Below are 15,379 nucleotides of genomic sequence, written 5' to 3' on the forward strand. Positions count from 1 at the left end.
TAACCCTAATCCAAACGAAGCATAAACACTCAATTTGGGCCAAAGTGATTTTCATTAAGCCCATAATCCATCAGGTATCATACTATAACTAAAAATAATAAAATAAGATAACATACCATCGGTCGGGTCCGGAGTCCGACGGGTGACAAATCCATCACCGAAACCGACCGAATCCACCCATCGTTGTCCATTTCACCTTCTTGCTGCTACCCGTAGTCCGAAGATAACCGATCCGTGGAACAAATCGCCGTCGGGTTCGGTCGGGTTGTTGCGGGTGGCTTCCGCTTGTCCAGCCCTAGTATAACCTGATGTGTACGAATTCTTTGATCCCCATAGTATTTAACTTTCAGGGTATCAATCAAGAGTGATTGAAGCATACATATAATAAGCCTGATTTTTCAACCCCGGTGAATGTGATCTTTTCAGTAGTGAATGTTTGTTACTTTGGAAGAGTTTATATTTTAATTCTATACGAGTACTTTATACACCAAATAATTAAATATTTTTTATTAACCCATTAATAAAACCATTAAAACGCATAAACATTTTAATAGTATATATATGGGAAATGGGATGAGAAGAAGTTGAAAATTCATATGATCCTTATGACACTTAACAATTTCACAAAAATTTAAATCGTGTCATCCTTATCACACCTTATATTTATACAAATTAGTAAAATCACACTACATTCACACCAATACTCATAACATGAAAAATTACAATATTCAAGTACAAACCAAATTCAACTCATTAGTATCAATTCACATAGCGAAACAAAAAAACAAACACCTCTATAGATGAACACCCTTAACACTTGGTGGCGGAACCTTCTTCAAAATAATTGTAACAAGATCAATGAATAACGGAACTTGAACAACTGCATAGAATACGACTGGCAAGCAAATAGAAATATATAAATAGAACAAGATACCCCCCTTTGTATATTTATCTGTAAGCACGAAGAAGTGTCCGGCACAGAAAGAAACAAACATAGCAACAATGGATACAAAGAGAGAACTCAAGCCCAAAAGAAGTTGAACTGGCAAGTTTATGCGAAAGTCTTTGATTTCTTTTCGAGAAGTGAGTATAGCAAGGAACATGATGAGTGTTGTTTCAGAGAAGTAAAGTCCAATTAATGAAGATATAGCGAATCCTTCAAATGCAGGTTGTCCTTCTAATGTTGGTTCTCCTGTCTGTTGATTGCCACCTGGTACACTGCCTGATGTCGCAAAGGAAACACCAGCAATGAGAGCTGCTACAACTGAGCATGACTCTGCTGTATCTTTCAACCATTCAACACTACTTTTTAGAATCTCTGCGTGTGTTATCTTAAATACTTCACTTGGAGTGTGTCCATCTTTGTTAAGTCTATTTTGGAGATACTCTGGTGTTATTTCTTTTATGTACAATAACAAAAAAAAAAGTGTTAATACAACTTAAAAAATGACAAAATAAAAAATAGAGTGACAAGTAATAATTAATCTTATAACTCTCTTAAATTTTTGCAAGCTTTGTGGTAGCCATTGTGTTAGCCACAATTTAATTGTCACAAAACAAGAAGACACCCTATATAACCGCTGTTTAACTATGAAAAATGATATGAGACAATACTTAGCAACAACTTACTCAGGAAAAAATTGGAGCTCTATGATTCTAAACTATAAACGTACCTTATACCACTTAATATCCCACATCATTTGCATGGCAACACCAGATATCTTCCAAGTATTTTTTCTCTGTTCTGATGTATATGCTGCCAAGTGTAACATGGTGTTTTCACTTATATCAATCTGTTGACTTAGGTGAACAAATACTCCTTTAAGTAAAATGTTCCGGAAATATTGAATAACATCTGGTTGCCTATTCTTTACTGCCAAAAGCAATGCATTTTCATTGTTAGAGTTAGTCTCATCGATCATGCTTTCAATTTTTAATTCAAGCACAACCATCATGCGAACTATTCCATGACTTGCTGCAATCAAATATGCTATGTCCTTTTCATCACTTTTCACTTTCTTATCATATTTAATATCTACTGCAATGCCACTTTTTACTACTTTCGAAAATGTTGTATCTTTTCCATCATTATTTTTTGAATTTTCCATTTTTTTATTTTCTGGTGTCTCTTGCATTGAGGTATCTGCAAATATTGAAATGCTTATTATTTCATTATTTACATTTTAATCATATTGTTATCTTCATTAATTTTTTGTACTTAGTATTATTTACCTCGTTTCCCCTTTTTCTCTATTATCTCTTGGTATTTTTGAAAATCAGGGCGATCAAAATTTGTGTTAGCCGGTGGCCGATCATCCCCACCACCCATGTATGAATCAATAGGTTCTTTCATAAATTTTTCCAACAGCTGATAACCATATATCTGTTTCTTCTTAATAGTCTTTATTTCCTTAAAGCCTGCAAAAACAAGTAAGCAAAAGAGCACTTATTGATCAAGTTATGGAAACAAACTTATATATACAACATTTATATGAATGTGTATTATAAATGTCGACTGAAATAAAAGCATGCAAAATTAGAGTTAGAAGCGCTGAATATACATACCCAATAGTGACACGATTGAGCGTTTAATATACATGCCCAATAATGACAGGATTGACCATCCAAAAAAAGACTCTTCAGAATTTGGTATTTTGTATTCTTTTTCTAAGTCTTTAACAGTGTAAAGAGGCATATTTAAACAACAATACCTTTCTCCCTCTGCACTAAAGACAATTCTTTTGTTATTTTAGTTGAATAAAATTCTCATAAAAATGAAGAGAAAATGAAAATGAAAAATAGCTTATACTTAATGAATTTGACTTAGCTCTAACTAAAACAAGTGATTACAACTTATTATAACTGATCCTACAACAAACTTGTTGTAACAGAAAATAAAACTGTAAAATAACTACGAAAATATTGTCATAAATAATTGATGTCAACAATATTTGTAAAGGAAACGTGAGTACTATTAACCTGAGAGGGTTGGTCCAGCGGGAGGGAGCTCGGGTCCCAAGGGTTTGCTCCCTTTGGGGTCTCTAGTTCGATAGTGCCCAAGACCAAAAGAAAATCCCAAACCCTCAAGGGCTACGCGGGGTGAAAACCTTCTATGTGGATTAATCGATCCGACTAGTTGGATACCACATATATTAAAAAAAATATATGTAATTACTATTAATAGTTAATAGTGGAAAAGTGATCATAAGAGCTATTCAACGGAAACATACCATTCTTTGCGTTTTCTTTAGCTTCATCCTTGCATGAAAACAATTTCATCGTAGTTGCTACATCGTCGCGGCTTGTAGTAAAACCTTTGACACCAAATTTTTTTAAACAATATTATTATATTTTTCATGACATTTGACATAAAAGTAAAAATAATTCAAGATAATGACATTTGGACTTCCAAGCTATCTCACTTACAGTAAAACAAAATATTCTTCCACCAAGATAGCTTATATCTATCCGGAAAGGCTGATGTCCTAGAAGCAAGAATTTCAAGAGGAATGGTGCCATAACTGTCCTTCGTAGAGATAAGTCCTTTGTAGAAATACATTATTATAATTGCCAAATCTGTTAGCACAAGAAACTTATATTATTATTATTAACAAGATATAATGTTCGATATTGTTTTTAATTTACCCAGATTTAAGTTATTATTTTCATTAAAAACTTGAATGTTTTAAAAAGATAAAATTGCAATGACAGTTGTTCAAAGTATAGTATAATTAAAAATTGATTACCTCAAAATTAAAATTTTGTTATATATATAATAGTTCCTTTCGTTTCTTTATAAAGACAGTTAAAAGAAAATCTAATAATATGGAAAAATAGAAAGAAAAGATGAATAAATAAATAAAGAGATAAAAAGAAAATTACCAAACATTTCTCTCTGAATGGCAACATGAAGGATGCTAGTTTTATTTTTATTGATAACAATATTGAGATCAAGTGGATGAAACTGTTGTAGGTAAACAAACACTAATTTTTTATGTCCAAGGACAGCCCAAAAAAGTGGAGTTTCTCCATCATGATTTTCCTCTTTAATCAATTCTATCCTTTCACCTTTTTTTCCAATTATAACTTCACATAAATCAGTGAACCCTCTATATGCTGCAAGGTGAAGAGGAGTGACACCTCTTTCATTCGGTATTTTCAAACTCTCTTCATTATGAAGTGCTATTATTGCTTTTACAAGATCTTTCACCACCTTTTTGTTTTCATTGTTTACTGCCATGTGTAATGCTGTTCCTCTTCCGATAATACGTATCTTGTGATACTTAATATCATTATTGTATTTCTCAATTACATCTTTCCATTTGTTTTGCATTACTAGATCTCGAAACTCCTTAACTACATAATTTCATTTTGCAACATGCGTTAATTAAAGACAAAATATGGAGAAGCAATTGAGTATCAATATATAAGGAAAGTTTAGACATACCTTCGTCATCATTCAATTCTGGCGGACTTAACTCCACAACTACATATATTCATATTGCAACATGCGTTAATTAATCACAAAATGTGGAAAAAAGCTATTGAATGTCGATATATACGGAATGTGTAGACTTACCTTCTTCAGCACAAGAAATTTCAGCTTCGCTTAGAGAGGGCATATTATGTGCCATTCTTAAAGATTGAAATGCAGAATGAAAGTAGGTAGTGTTGGTGCAATGTACAAGTGAAAGTGTAATTGTCTTATATATGAAAAGAAATGCAGAATCTGATACTTAGGAAAAACATTGAGCATACACGAGTATCACATTTGGAGTAATATTTTTATTCCTTTCTTCAACTTTTTGCAGCTTTTCTAGTGCGTAAGAAACAATAATATAAGGCTTCTAGTATATTTTTCGTTGGTCTAAAGTAAAAGCTGCCTTCTTTTTTTTACTTTAGCCTAATATAAGACTTCTAATATCTGATATGGAATACATACGGACTCGTTGCTATTTCCAATATTAAATTCAAACTAAATACGGCATGTTTTTTCCTTTTTTACTTTTTCAAATTATGCTACCAACCTGATACCTCCACACCTTAATTAGTTAAAATCTAATTTGTATGTTCAACTTTAATTTTCATTTTTCAAGTCATATAGTAATATCTACTTCCTCTCCAATTTTGCTTCTTATCGTTTCTGCCTATGCATGAGCGAGACATTTCATATCTGTTAAATATGTGTTTAGTCCCTATAAATATCTCATATTTGATTTTTAGTCTCTATAAAAAAATTCATATTTTAATTCTTATAAAATTAGTTTTGCAAGACGTTTAGTCATTCTAGAGGAACTAAAGTTACATCATAAATAATTACTTTTGGAAATATTTCGTGTGTATTAAAATAATAGCATTTTCTACGTACATATGTTAGCTCATCAAAATTAGATTTGAAATATATATATATATATATATATATATATATATATATATATATATATATATATATATATATATATATATATATATATATATATATATATATATATATATATATATAGCATCTTAGTTTTATTACATCTTCAGCATCTCTGCAACATAAGCAATGTTTCTAGCAGCAATATGTGTCACATAGTCTTTTTTGGTACCTCTAAGTGTTGCTCAAACTATGTCACATAGTCTGAAAGGGTTGCCAACTACAGTCTCTTAGAGGTGATTTATGGTGCTTTAGTGTTGCAACTTATGCTCCAGCTACTTGTAATGAATTATCAAAATATTCTATCGAGAAAGCATTTTCCGGAAATAAAATGGGTTGAATTCTATAGTCGACCCAAACAATTTATTTTTTCAACCACTTACAAAAATGTTACATTGAGTGCATAAATGAGAGATACTACAATAACATGATTACCATAATGAATATTATCCTATAAATTTAATTATGGATTATTTAACATATTATTTGTTAACTTTCAGTTTTACCTAAGTAATAAAGTTATCCCAATGATAGAGACATAGATATAGATAGATCAATGGTATCTAAAATACATACCAAATCATATGCAAAAACACGCGTGTTAAGTGATCCATTATAGATATACAATTCAATAAATTTAAAGAAATCAACTTCAGGCTAAATATTAATTTAATAATATGTTTTTGAGCAAGTGAATTTTGGATGAGGTTAGAAAAAGCAATAGTAAGAAAAAACTCAAAACTGTATCAAAATCATAGTTCATACAATGTCAGGATTAAAAATTTGTGTCTAAAAACATTTTTCCATAATAATAATGGATTACACGTCTGAATTTTTTGTTACACATTTTAAAACTTTATATACCTGAAGTTAATAATGAATTATATATCTGATGTTTTTGTTACGCATTTTTAAACCTTATATAGCTGAAGTTTAGCATGTATATATAACTTAAAATATATAACTTGAAAGCAATATATAACTATAAAACATAAACACATCATTTAACTAATTACTATAAAACATAAATACATTATTATTATTATTATTATTATTATATTCCTTTCTTCAATTTTGATTTTGAAGTGAGTGAGACATATGATATCACGAGAAAAAGCAAAGTGCAATATGTTCACTGTTGAGTGAGACTCAAGCTTAAGCAAAAGCTACTTACCTTTTTTTATATGTTTTTCCTTTAGCCTAGTATAAGACTTCTAATATCTCGACGAGTAGAATCCTACAGTATGAAGCACAAAACAAAAATCTTATAACTAGGTAGGCTCAGTCAAATTAATGCATTGCAAATTTTGAAAAAAAAATTGAAGTTAAGGATGCTACACTATGTTGAGTTCAAGGATGTTTGTAAAAGGTGTCAAGAGTATTTTTGTTTGATGCTAATTAGTATCTATATATATTTAGTGCAAATATTTATAATTTAAGTATTGCTTTTTAATTCATTGTTACTTAAAAAAAATGCAGTTGTAACTGTTGAGCACCCAAATACACTCCAATTTCTACAATTGTTCCTGACAAGTTTGAGTTTCGGTTAAGGGTTCGCGTGATTTAATAGTTAACATGAATCAGGTAATATGATTGATGGATGTATGTTACGGTATTTAAATTATCATACTTAATAATTTGTTAAAAAGAAATTATTTATATATTATTTTCTTGTTATATGATTTAGCTTATCCATCAGAGCTTGATATATTTGTCGATAAGCGAATGTTGTTTAAGGTAGAAGTTAGTGATTTTACAATTTGTGCACGATATCACGTTCAATTGATTTCACAATTTGTGCACTATATCATTTTTATGGTTATTGAATTATATATGTAGGAGGCTATTGAAGGTGGTGATTCAAACTAAGAGGAGTTGATTACTGCACATTCTGGAAATACACCTACAAGCAAGAGATTGGGGAAGCAGTTGACTTATAGTCCCAATTTAATTACCGTTGAATGATATCAATGGTGGTGCCATCGGTTGTTAAAGATCCTAAATGTGTGAAGCTTGAAAAATATGATTGAGTGTCCTGCATGTTAAAGAATAGACGTTGTGTCTTGCAGTTATTTTCTATTTTTTGATCATATTATGTTTTGAACCTTATGTTAAATTCTATTTGGGAATTGTTGTTGTACCATGTTAATGCCAAATATGTCATTTGTTTGTTTTATGGGTATGTGAAATATGTTTGGATAAACTTATGTGTTATCCTTTTTGCTACAAAAAATTATCAATCAATTGAATTTGGTTTATTCCCTTTGATTAATCTGTTTATTTAATATTGCATAAAGGGACTTGACCTTTTTTTTTAAAATTTCACTAGAAGTCTTTCCAGCTTCTATATTAACTGTAACTGGGAAGCAACACTAGTTTTGTGGGCTTTTTTCACCTTGGTATACATCTTGGCACCTCTAGTTTTTCTACTACATTTTGTATAAACAAAGGTTGCGACAGATGTTGTATGAGAGATGTTTGTCGAATCTACCATGACTATCAAGAGACAAACTAACGTTTCAGTGAAAAATAAAATGATTAAGAGAAACTATTTCAGTAAAAAAACAAATAGAAAAACAAAATGATCAGTGAAAACTATTTCAATGATATAAACCTCTAACATGATAATGAAGAACAAACATACGATTGATATAAATCATTTCAGTGATATAAACCTCAAACATGATAACGAATTACAAATGTACAAATCTACCTCAAACGAGTTTAGGTTGGAATAGATATGATGTTCAAGTTTTGATGAATATCTGTTAGAAGAGTGTTGATGAGAGTTTTTGCAAAGAGAATGATGAAATGACGTTAGAGCATTGATAGATAAATGAAAAGTTAGAAACTAGCTAGTTCTAAGTATTTCATACAAAATAAGAGTCACGCAGGTTTTATACAAAAACCAACTTGACAATATTAATTAAAAATATAAGATTTAAAAAACAAAATAGCATCGTATTTTGGGAATTTATTTAAAATATGTATCACGCTGGTTTCTATTGGAAATTGAGGGCCTCTTTTCAAAGCAAGACAAATGATGGGCCTCTTTGTAGTACCAGAGGAGGAGCCTATTTGAATTTTTCCACTTTGAATGCCACTTTCGATACGCTCTCCAGTTAATATCAAGTCAGTGAAACCTGAAGACGAGCTTCCCAGCAAATGACTGTAGAAAGGGCCAGTTAAAGTGCCCATGAACATGTCGACCAGCTCGCCATCGGATAAGGGTGGTTGAACCCTTCCAGCTAGATCTCTCCACTTTTGTGCATACTCTTTGAAACTTTCTTTTGGTGCCATAGTCATGCCCCGTAGTTGAGTACGGTTTGGTGCAAGGTCGGCTATATATTGATACTGTTTGTAGAAAGCAGAAGCCAAATCTTTCCAGGTGTGAACTTTTGCACTTTTCAATTGGTAGTACCACTCGAGTTGTGTACCCGATAGACTTTCCTGGAAGAAATGAATCCACAATTTTGTTATCTGCCGTATGAGGTAGTATCTTCCTCACATAGGATCTTAGATGCAGCTTTGGGCAAGAGACTCCATCATACTTTGCAAAGACAAGAACTTTGAACTTTGGAGGGATAACAATATCTGAGACTAGCCCAAGATCATTGAAGTCTAAACCAGGTATTTTTTGTATCTCCATAACTTTCATGCGTTCTTCCAACTGCTGGTATTTGCTATCACCCTGTTCGTCTTCGGAATGATAATCTTCTTCGCTAAAAGAAACAGAGGGTTTGGCAGAACCCTGGTTGCTGTGATTGTCTCCTTGATCACCTTCACCGACTATTTCAGGGATCGGTGCCTTTTTGGACCTCTTGACTGGGATTTTGACCTTCCTTGCCAGGTGACTTAAACCTACAGACCCCTCGGGCTTCTTTTTCTTCTTGATCATCAGGGCTTTCAGTTCTTGTTGCCCCTTTGCTAGCTCCGAAATTGCCATATGAACTTGGGCGTTTTGTGCTTCGAGATTCTTGATGCTTGTTTCGGAATCCATCCCTTCTAACTGAAATAAACAGCGAGGAGATGAGAAACCTGTTATGTGAACCTGTTATGCAATGTTTATGAATGAGATGTATATGCAATGTTTTCAAGGATCTTAGAACTTAAATTTGTTTAAACAAAAGAGAAACAAACATTTATTAGTCAAACAATTTATTTCTTTTTCTCTTTTCTTCTGTCTCTTTTTTTCTATTTCTTTGCCTCTTTCGGGCTTACAAGATAAAATAAAGAAAATAAAGGATTCCTCAAGCCTCCCATGGACGCTTTTTCTTTGCACCCAGGAACATGTTGATCTGTTGTTCTTCATGGAGTTGTCTGGTGAGCTCCAACACTTTCCTCTCATAGTCTTGATAGTGTGCTTTGAAGGTGTCTCTTTCTCCTTTTAGTTGAACCCAAGATTTTTGCAGCTCTTCTAGGTCAGTCGGCATGTCCAGATGTAGAATAACTCGAGGTTCATCCCCTTCGACTTCTCGCTCAATAGTCATAGGTAGAATAGCGGGATATGGCATGATGAACTTCTGAGCACGAGCACGCACCCATTTGAGATAAGGCTCCATGGGAATAGAGTTCCATTGTCCTAAAGTCTTGCTTTCTACTTTGTAGACACTGCCCCAAGCATGTATAAACCTTCGTCGATATCTTTGGGAATCATCTTCGTAGTCGAACACAATGCCACAGATAATCATGTCATGAGGACCGTTTCTTCGTGCATATCCAAATTGGCGTAAATCTAAAGAGGGGTTGTAAGTGATGCCTCCCCTAATGCCAAGGAGTGGCACACTAGGGTACTCCCCACAATGGTCAATGAGAGTGATGTCTTTTTGAAAGAAGTTGTTCCACCGGATATCTGAATGAGACAAAGACATAATCCTGCGAGACCATTGCATCCTTTGTTCGTTTCTCAACACTGATCAGGGAAGGTGTAATGTAAACCATCTAGCCAGTAGTGGTATACAACACATAAGAGTTCCTCGCTTTTTCATGGTACGAGTGTGTAAATAATGTAGAATGTCTCCCAGTAAAGTAGCTACCGGATTGCGGGTTAAGAAAATGTTGATAGCGTGCACACTTATGAACTGGTCGGGATTAGGGAATAAAACCAACCCATAAATCAAAAGAGCCACAACTTCTTCAAAAGCTTGGTAACTTATATTTTTTAATAGTGATCGAGCCTTTCCCAATAAGAACTTAGCAAGCAAACCCTTGACTCCACTCTTTGTTTCCCAATTGGACTCGATTTCTGACTTTCGTAAATGTAAGGCAGCAGCAATGATTTCAGGTTTTGGAATCTTTTCTAAACCAGTGAAAGGTAATTGATCTCGAACATGTAACCCAATTAGTTCAGAGAACTCCTCCAAGGTGGGTACTAGCTGGTAATCAGGAAATGTAAAACAATGATGTTCGGGATCAATGAATTGGAACAAGACCCGTATCATGTCTTCTTCAAATTTTGAGGTAACCAAATGGAGTAGGTGACCGTGCTTTTCGGTGAATTGAGCATTTCTGGGAAATTCTGATATTAAATCCTTTAGTTCAAATGGTACTGTTGAGATGTTTATCCGGATATAATCTCTAGTAGCGGAAGCCATTACCTGTAACAACAGAACAAAAGTAAACTCTTCGATCCTTGAAATGATTAGTGAGAAAATGATATGTTTATGATGCTTATGATGTCATGATGTGAAACATGTGGAAAACACAAACAAATCAAACAATAGCCTTAAGTTTAAAGGCTTGCATGAGGTTCATAGGTGATACCCTCCCCACTGAACTTGAGTTGGTTTAAACCTGTCTTAAGATAGTATTCGGGTTCTATGATCCTTAGAGACAACATCTCAATGCGGCACTCGGACGACCGATCAAAATATTCCTCGAGGATAACTAACTTCGATCAATTTCAAGGCCAGTTACTTATTAGGCCACAAGTCAAGTTCAACTTAAGGTTCTAAGACAAATTAGTGCTTGATGAAATTTCGGAAGCCTAACATACTCCTTGATCGTTTTCAATGGATATTAGTACAGACCAAAGTGTCGCACTAACGGTGACTACCAGATCAACCGTATAGGTAAATGCCGTACAGTTTCCTTGGTCTATTGTCACATACTTAAGCTATCTCGAGATTCGGGTTAGAATCTTTCACACAAGTAAATACCCAAACAAACCTTTGAAAAATAGAACAATCAAGACAAGCAATTGAAAACATCGAAGTGATCTAAACTCTAAGGTAACCCCTTTTGAAAACATTTTGTTTTTGAAATCCCAAGCAGAGTCGCCAGTTCTGTTGTCCTCGGTTTTTCTCGTGAGATACGAACTGACTCTTCTTTCGTTTTTGAGTTTTGAAAATCAGAGAGTCGCCACCGACTTTTATTTTATCTAATTAAGGAAAGGTTTATAAAAGAAACAGAAAAAGACCTTTAAGAGATTTTGGGTTCGGGGGTAGGTTATACAAAGGGAATGTATTAGCACCCCTTTGTATCCATGGTTATCCATGGTTATCCATGGTTATCCTGGTTATTCTTTCTTTGAATCATTTATCCAGGACTAATTGCTTTTCTCTGTTGTTTACGTGGATCTAATTTGTATTAACTGCAGTAATAACTTTAAAGTAAAAGAACACGCTGAAATTTAAGGCTTTAAAGTAAATGAAGACGATAAAATGCAGTAAATGTGCACTGAAAATAAAGTATAACATAAATGAATGCATAAAATTAAATTGGTACGCATGCGTATATTCCAAAGTTGCACTCGTCACTCATTTTGCACAGAGATTGAGTTTGCTTATGTTATGTAAAAATGCGGACCTCTAACTATCCATCTGAAAGTTGCTTAAATAGTAAAATAAAATAACTACTACTAATGGTCGACTAATCACTAGCCGACATGCGTCCACTACATGCAACATCTTCGACTGTGAACGCTCCACGTGTCCCTTGGGGAACTGCTAAAAACCGTCATCTCCAACTTATGTCCTCTTTCGACCTCGACCTCAAGCTTGATACAACGCCTAAGTCATTTGCATCTCTTAGTCGATCGGCCATGGCAATCATAAACTTTTAGTCGAACAGTCTCGACTGAAGCACACTCTTAGTCGAACTGTTTCGATTGAGAATATTTGATACCTCTTTTCACATCTTAAAAACCAGCTGCCATTTTTAGTAAGTCGAGAATCTTTGGGTAACAAATTGCCCCCCAAACGGCTTCTTTCGACTGATATTGCAAGGAAAAAGATGGAGTTTTACTTTCTTTTAGATTTCGACTTTCCTAACCTTAATAATGCCATGATTAGATTATGAATTCCCAAGCGCTAATTATTACCTAAAGACTAGGTAGTGGGCTATTAACTGCTCCCCACTTTCTTGTGACAGTTTCCAAGGCACTCTGACATGACCCTTGATTTACCAACTTCTTTTTGTGACGTCATTATTCATACTATATATACAGTCTCTCTTTTTCTTCATTTTTTCTTCACATTTTCTATTCTTCAATACGCTTTTTCTTTCCAAAACCCTCAAGCATTTCTGTTTCCGCTCTCTCTTTCAAACTCAACAATGGCCGCAACTACCACAAACAACACTGTTTACGACACAGGTTCTAACCCTTTAGCAGCCATTATTTCTCGTGAAGAAGAAGAAAAAGGGTTAGACTTTGTCCCTCAACCGAACGTCACAGAAGCTAAAGCCATTATATGGCAAAATCAAATGTTGATTCCTTTCCAGATCACTAATAAGTTAATGGCTTTCTCAGGTCCTCTTCCAGATCTTCGTTCTCACCCAAGAAAGGTGATAGATTTCTTTCCATCATTCAACATTACCATGCCAGTAGCATTTGAAAAACAACGCCCTCTCGAACTGAAGTTCATGGATCCTTCAGTGAGAGACTTTCATTCGACTCCTTCTCCTGGCAACAAAGATTTTCTGGCCTGGCTAAACAAAGTTCAGGCGAAGAAACAACAAAGGTGGGAAGAGTTGGGCATCTTCGACGCCATTCAATTAACCAGGAATAGTCATAGGGTTATGTCGTCCTCGGTTTTTCTCGTGAGATACGAACTGACTCTTCTTTCATTTTTGAGTTTTGAAAATCAGAGAGTCGCCACCGACTTTTATTTTATCCAATTAAGGAAAGGTTTATAAAAGAAACAGAAAAAGACCTTTAAGAGATTTTGGGTTCGGGGGTAGGTTATACAAAGGGAAGGTATTAGCACACATTTGTATCCACGTTTATCCATGGGCTCTTAACTGCTTAGCTTACTTGTTTGAATCATTTGTCTTGCTTTGAAATGCTTGTATGTTGTTTTAAATACCTTTTGTAAATTAACTTTGCAATGATCCTTGTGCGAATGTATACAAAGTGTTTTATCTTTCGAAAGATGTTTTTTAAAAAAAAAAGATCTTTAACTTCGTAATGATCCTTGTTTGGATATATACAAAATTTTGACTTTTTGAAAGTTTTGTTTTGGAAAAACAGTGATATGTGAAACATTTGTTGTTTTGTTTGATTTGAGCAAGCAATTAGGAGATCTACCCTAAGTTTATAAGGTCCTTTCCCATTTCTTTTAGAAAATTTTTTTTGACTGGATACAGAAAGAAATTGTTTGAATTGTATTTGAAACAGTAGAATTGATTTTGAAAAGAGTAACAGAGGGATTACCCTAAGAGGTGCAAGTGTGATCGTGTTTTATTTTAAGATATTGTTGTCTTTGAAGTTAGTGATCTAGCGCTTCAGTTTTTATTCTTGCCATACACGCAGTTTTATATGTACAGTATTTAAAGTGCGGGAATATAAAATGCGGAAAATAAATCTACGCTATTACATCGATTGTGCGAGAAATGTAAACTACGCTATTTACATGAATTTGACAACCTATACATTTATCTATGAAATTAAATTGCAATAAGATAAAAGGAGAATATTTTTGGATTTTTGGATGATTGATTTTAATTAAAATTAATGCATAATTAATTTAATTAAAAGGTTAGGAATTAGAAATAAAATTTAAACCTAAAAAATTAAGTCGAAAATATGTCCAAATTGTGTGTCAATTAATTTTAAAATAAAATTAATTTTTTGGGATTTTTTGAAATTATTTTTGAGGTTATTAATTTAATTAATCAATAATTATGCAAATAATTATACAAATAATTTAAACTTAAAAAGAAATATAACCTAATTATGTCCAAAGTTAGTCTATAATATATAAACTAAATTTGCTAAAAGAAATTATTTTTTTTCTGATTTTTTTGATAGTTTAGAAATAATAAAAAAGTAAATATATAAATATATACTAATTAATTAAACAAAATATTTTAATTATAAAGAAAAATAAAATATTTTTGGTCCAGAAATTAAATTATCATTTTATCAAATTAATCATAAAAAGAAAATATTTTTTGGGTTTTTGGAAGTATTTTTAATTAATTTTGCAAAGGAAAACAAATAAAATAAAAAATATAATATTTGTGATCTGGTGTGTCAAAGCTGAGGATCTATGATATAGATAGCAGGCTTATGGGCGTTGGATTTGGATTAAATGAAATCGGAAGGCTGAGATTGAAGAGGTGCATGGTAATAGCGTGGGGTAATGAACGCTGGATCCAAGGAATTCAAAATGATTTAGGCGCGCAAACTGGCCAATAGGAGCACGCCACGCAGGTCCTTTCCTATTCATCTTCTTCTCCATTTTTCTGAAGCAAATAGCTGCGGTTTTAAACCCCCACTATTTTCGCGATAAACGCCATATCTCCCTGTAGCTTCAAAACCTGCAAAAGCAAGGATCACAAACAACAAAAGCAACCCAGATCCCCTAATTAGGATGCTCTGAGTTTAAATATGACGTTAGTTTTGCTATTTGAGTGTTGTAGCTATGGATTCGAAGATATTGAAGCTTGAACATGCATGAACACTCAACAATGGTATTGAGCAATTTTCACGTGGAAGCTGACATGTTAAAGCCCAGG

General features: G+C 33.3%; 1 protein-coding gene across 1 annotated transcript; it reads right to left on the reverse strand.

The window, feature by feature from the left end:
* Positions 1 to 662: 662 nt before the first annotated feature.
* Positions 663 to 4,705, reverse strand: LOC131610929 (uncharacterized). Its single transcript, XM_058883021.1, has 10 exons — positions 4,580 to 4,705; positions 4,448 to 4,486; positions 3,883 to 4,356; positions 3,427 to 3,576; positions 3,231 to 3,314; positions 2,980 to 3,132; positions 2,566 to 2,721; positions 2,233 to 2,418; positions 1,674 to 2,143; positions 663 to 1,399 (listed from the first exon to the last, which is right to left on the reverse strand). Exons 1-10 carry the CDS (start codon positions 4,632 to 4,634, stop codon positions 1,394 to 1,396), a joined length of 1,773 nt encoding a protein of 590 aa, XP_058739004.1. The 5' UTR covers positions 4,635 to 4,705; the 3' UTR covers positions 663 to 1,393.
* Between the last annotated feature and the right edge of the window lie 10,674 nt (positions 4,706 to 15,379).

This window comes from Vicia villosa, linkage group LG1 (genome assembly GCF_029867415.1).
Source record: "Vicia villosa cultivar HV-30 ecotype Madison, WI linkage group LG1, Vvil1.0, whole genome shotgun sequence".
Taxonomy (NCBI): domain Eukaryota; kingdom Viridiplantae; phylum Streptophyta; class Magnoliopsida; order Fabales; family Fabaceae; genus Vicia; species Vicia villosa.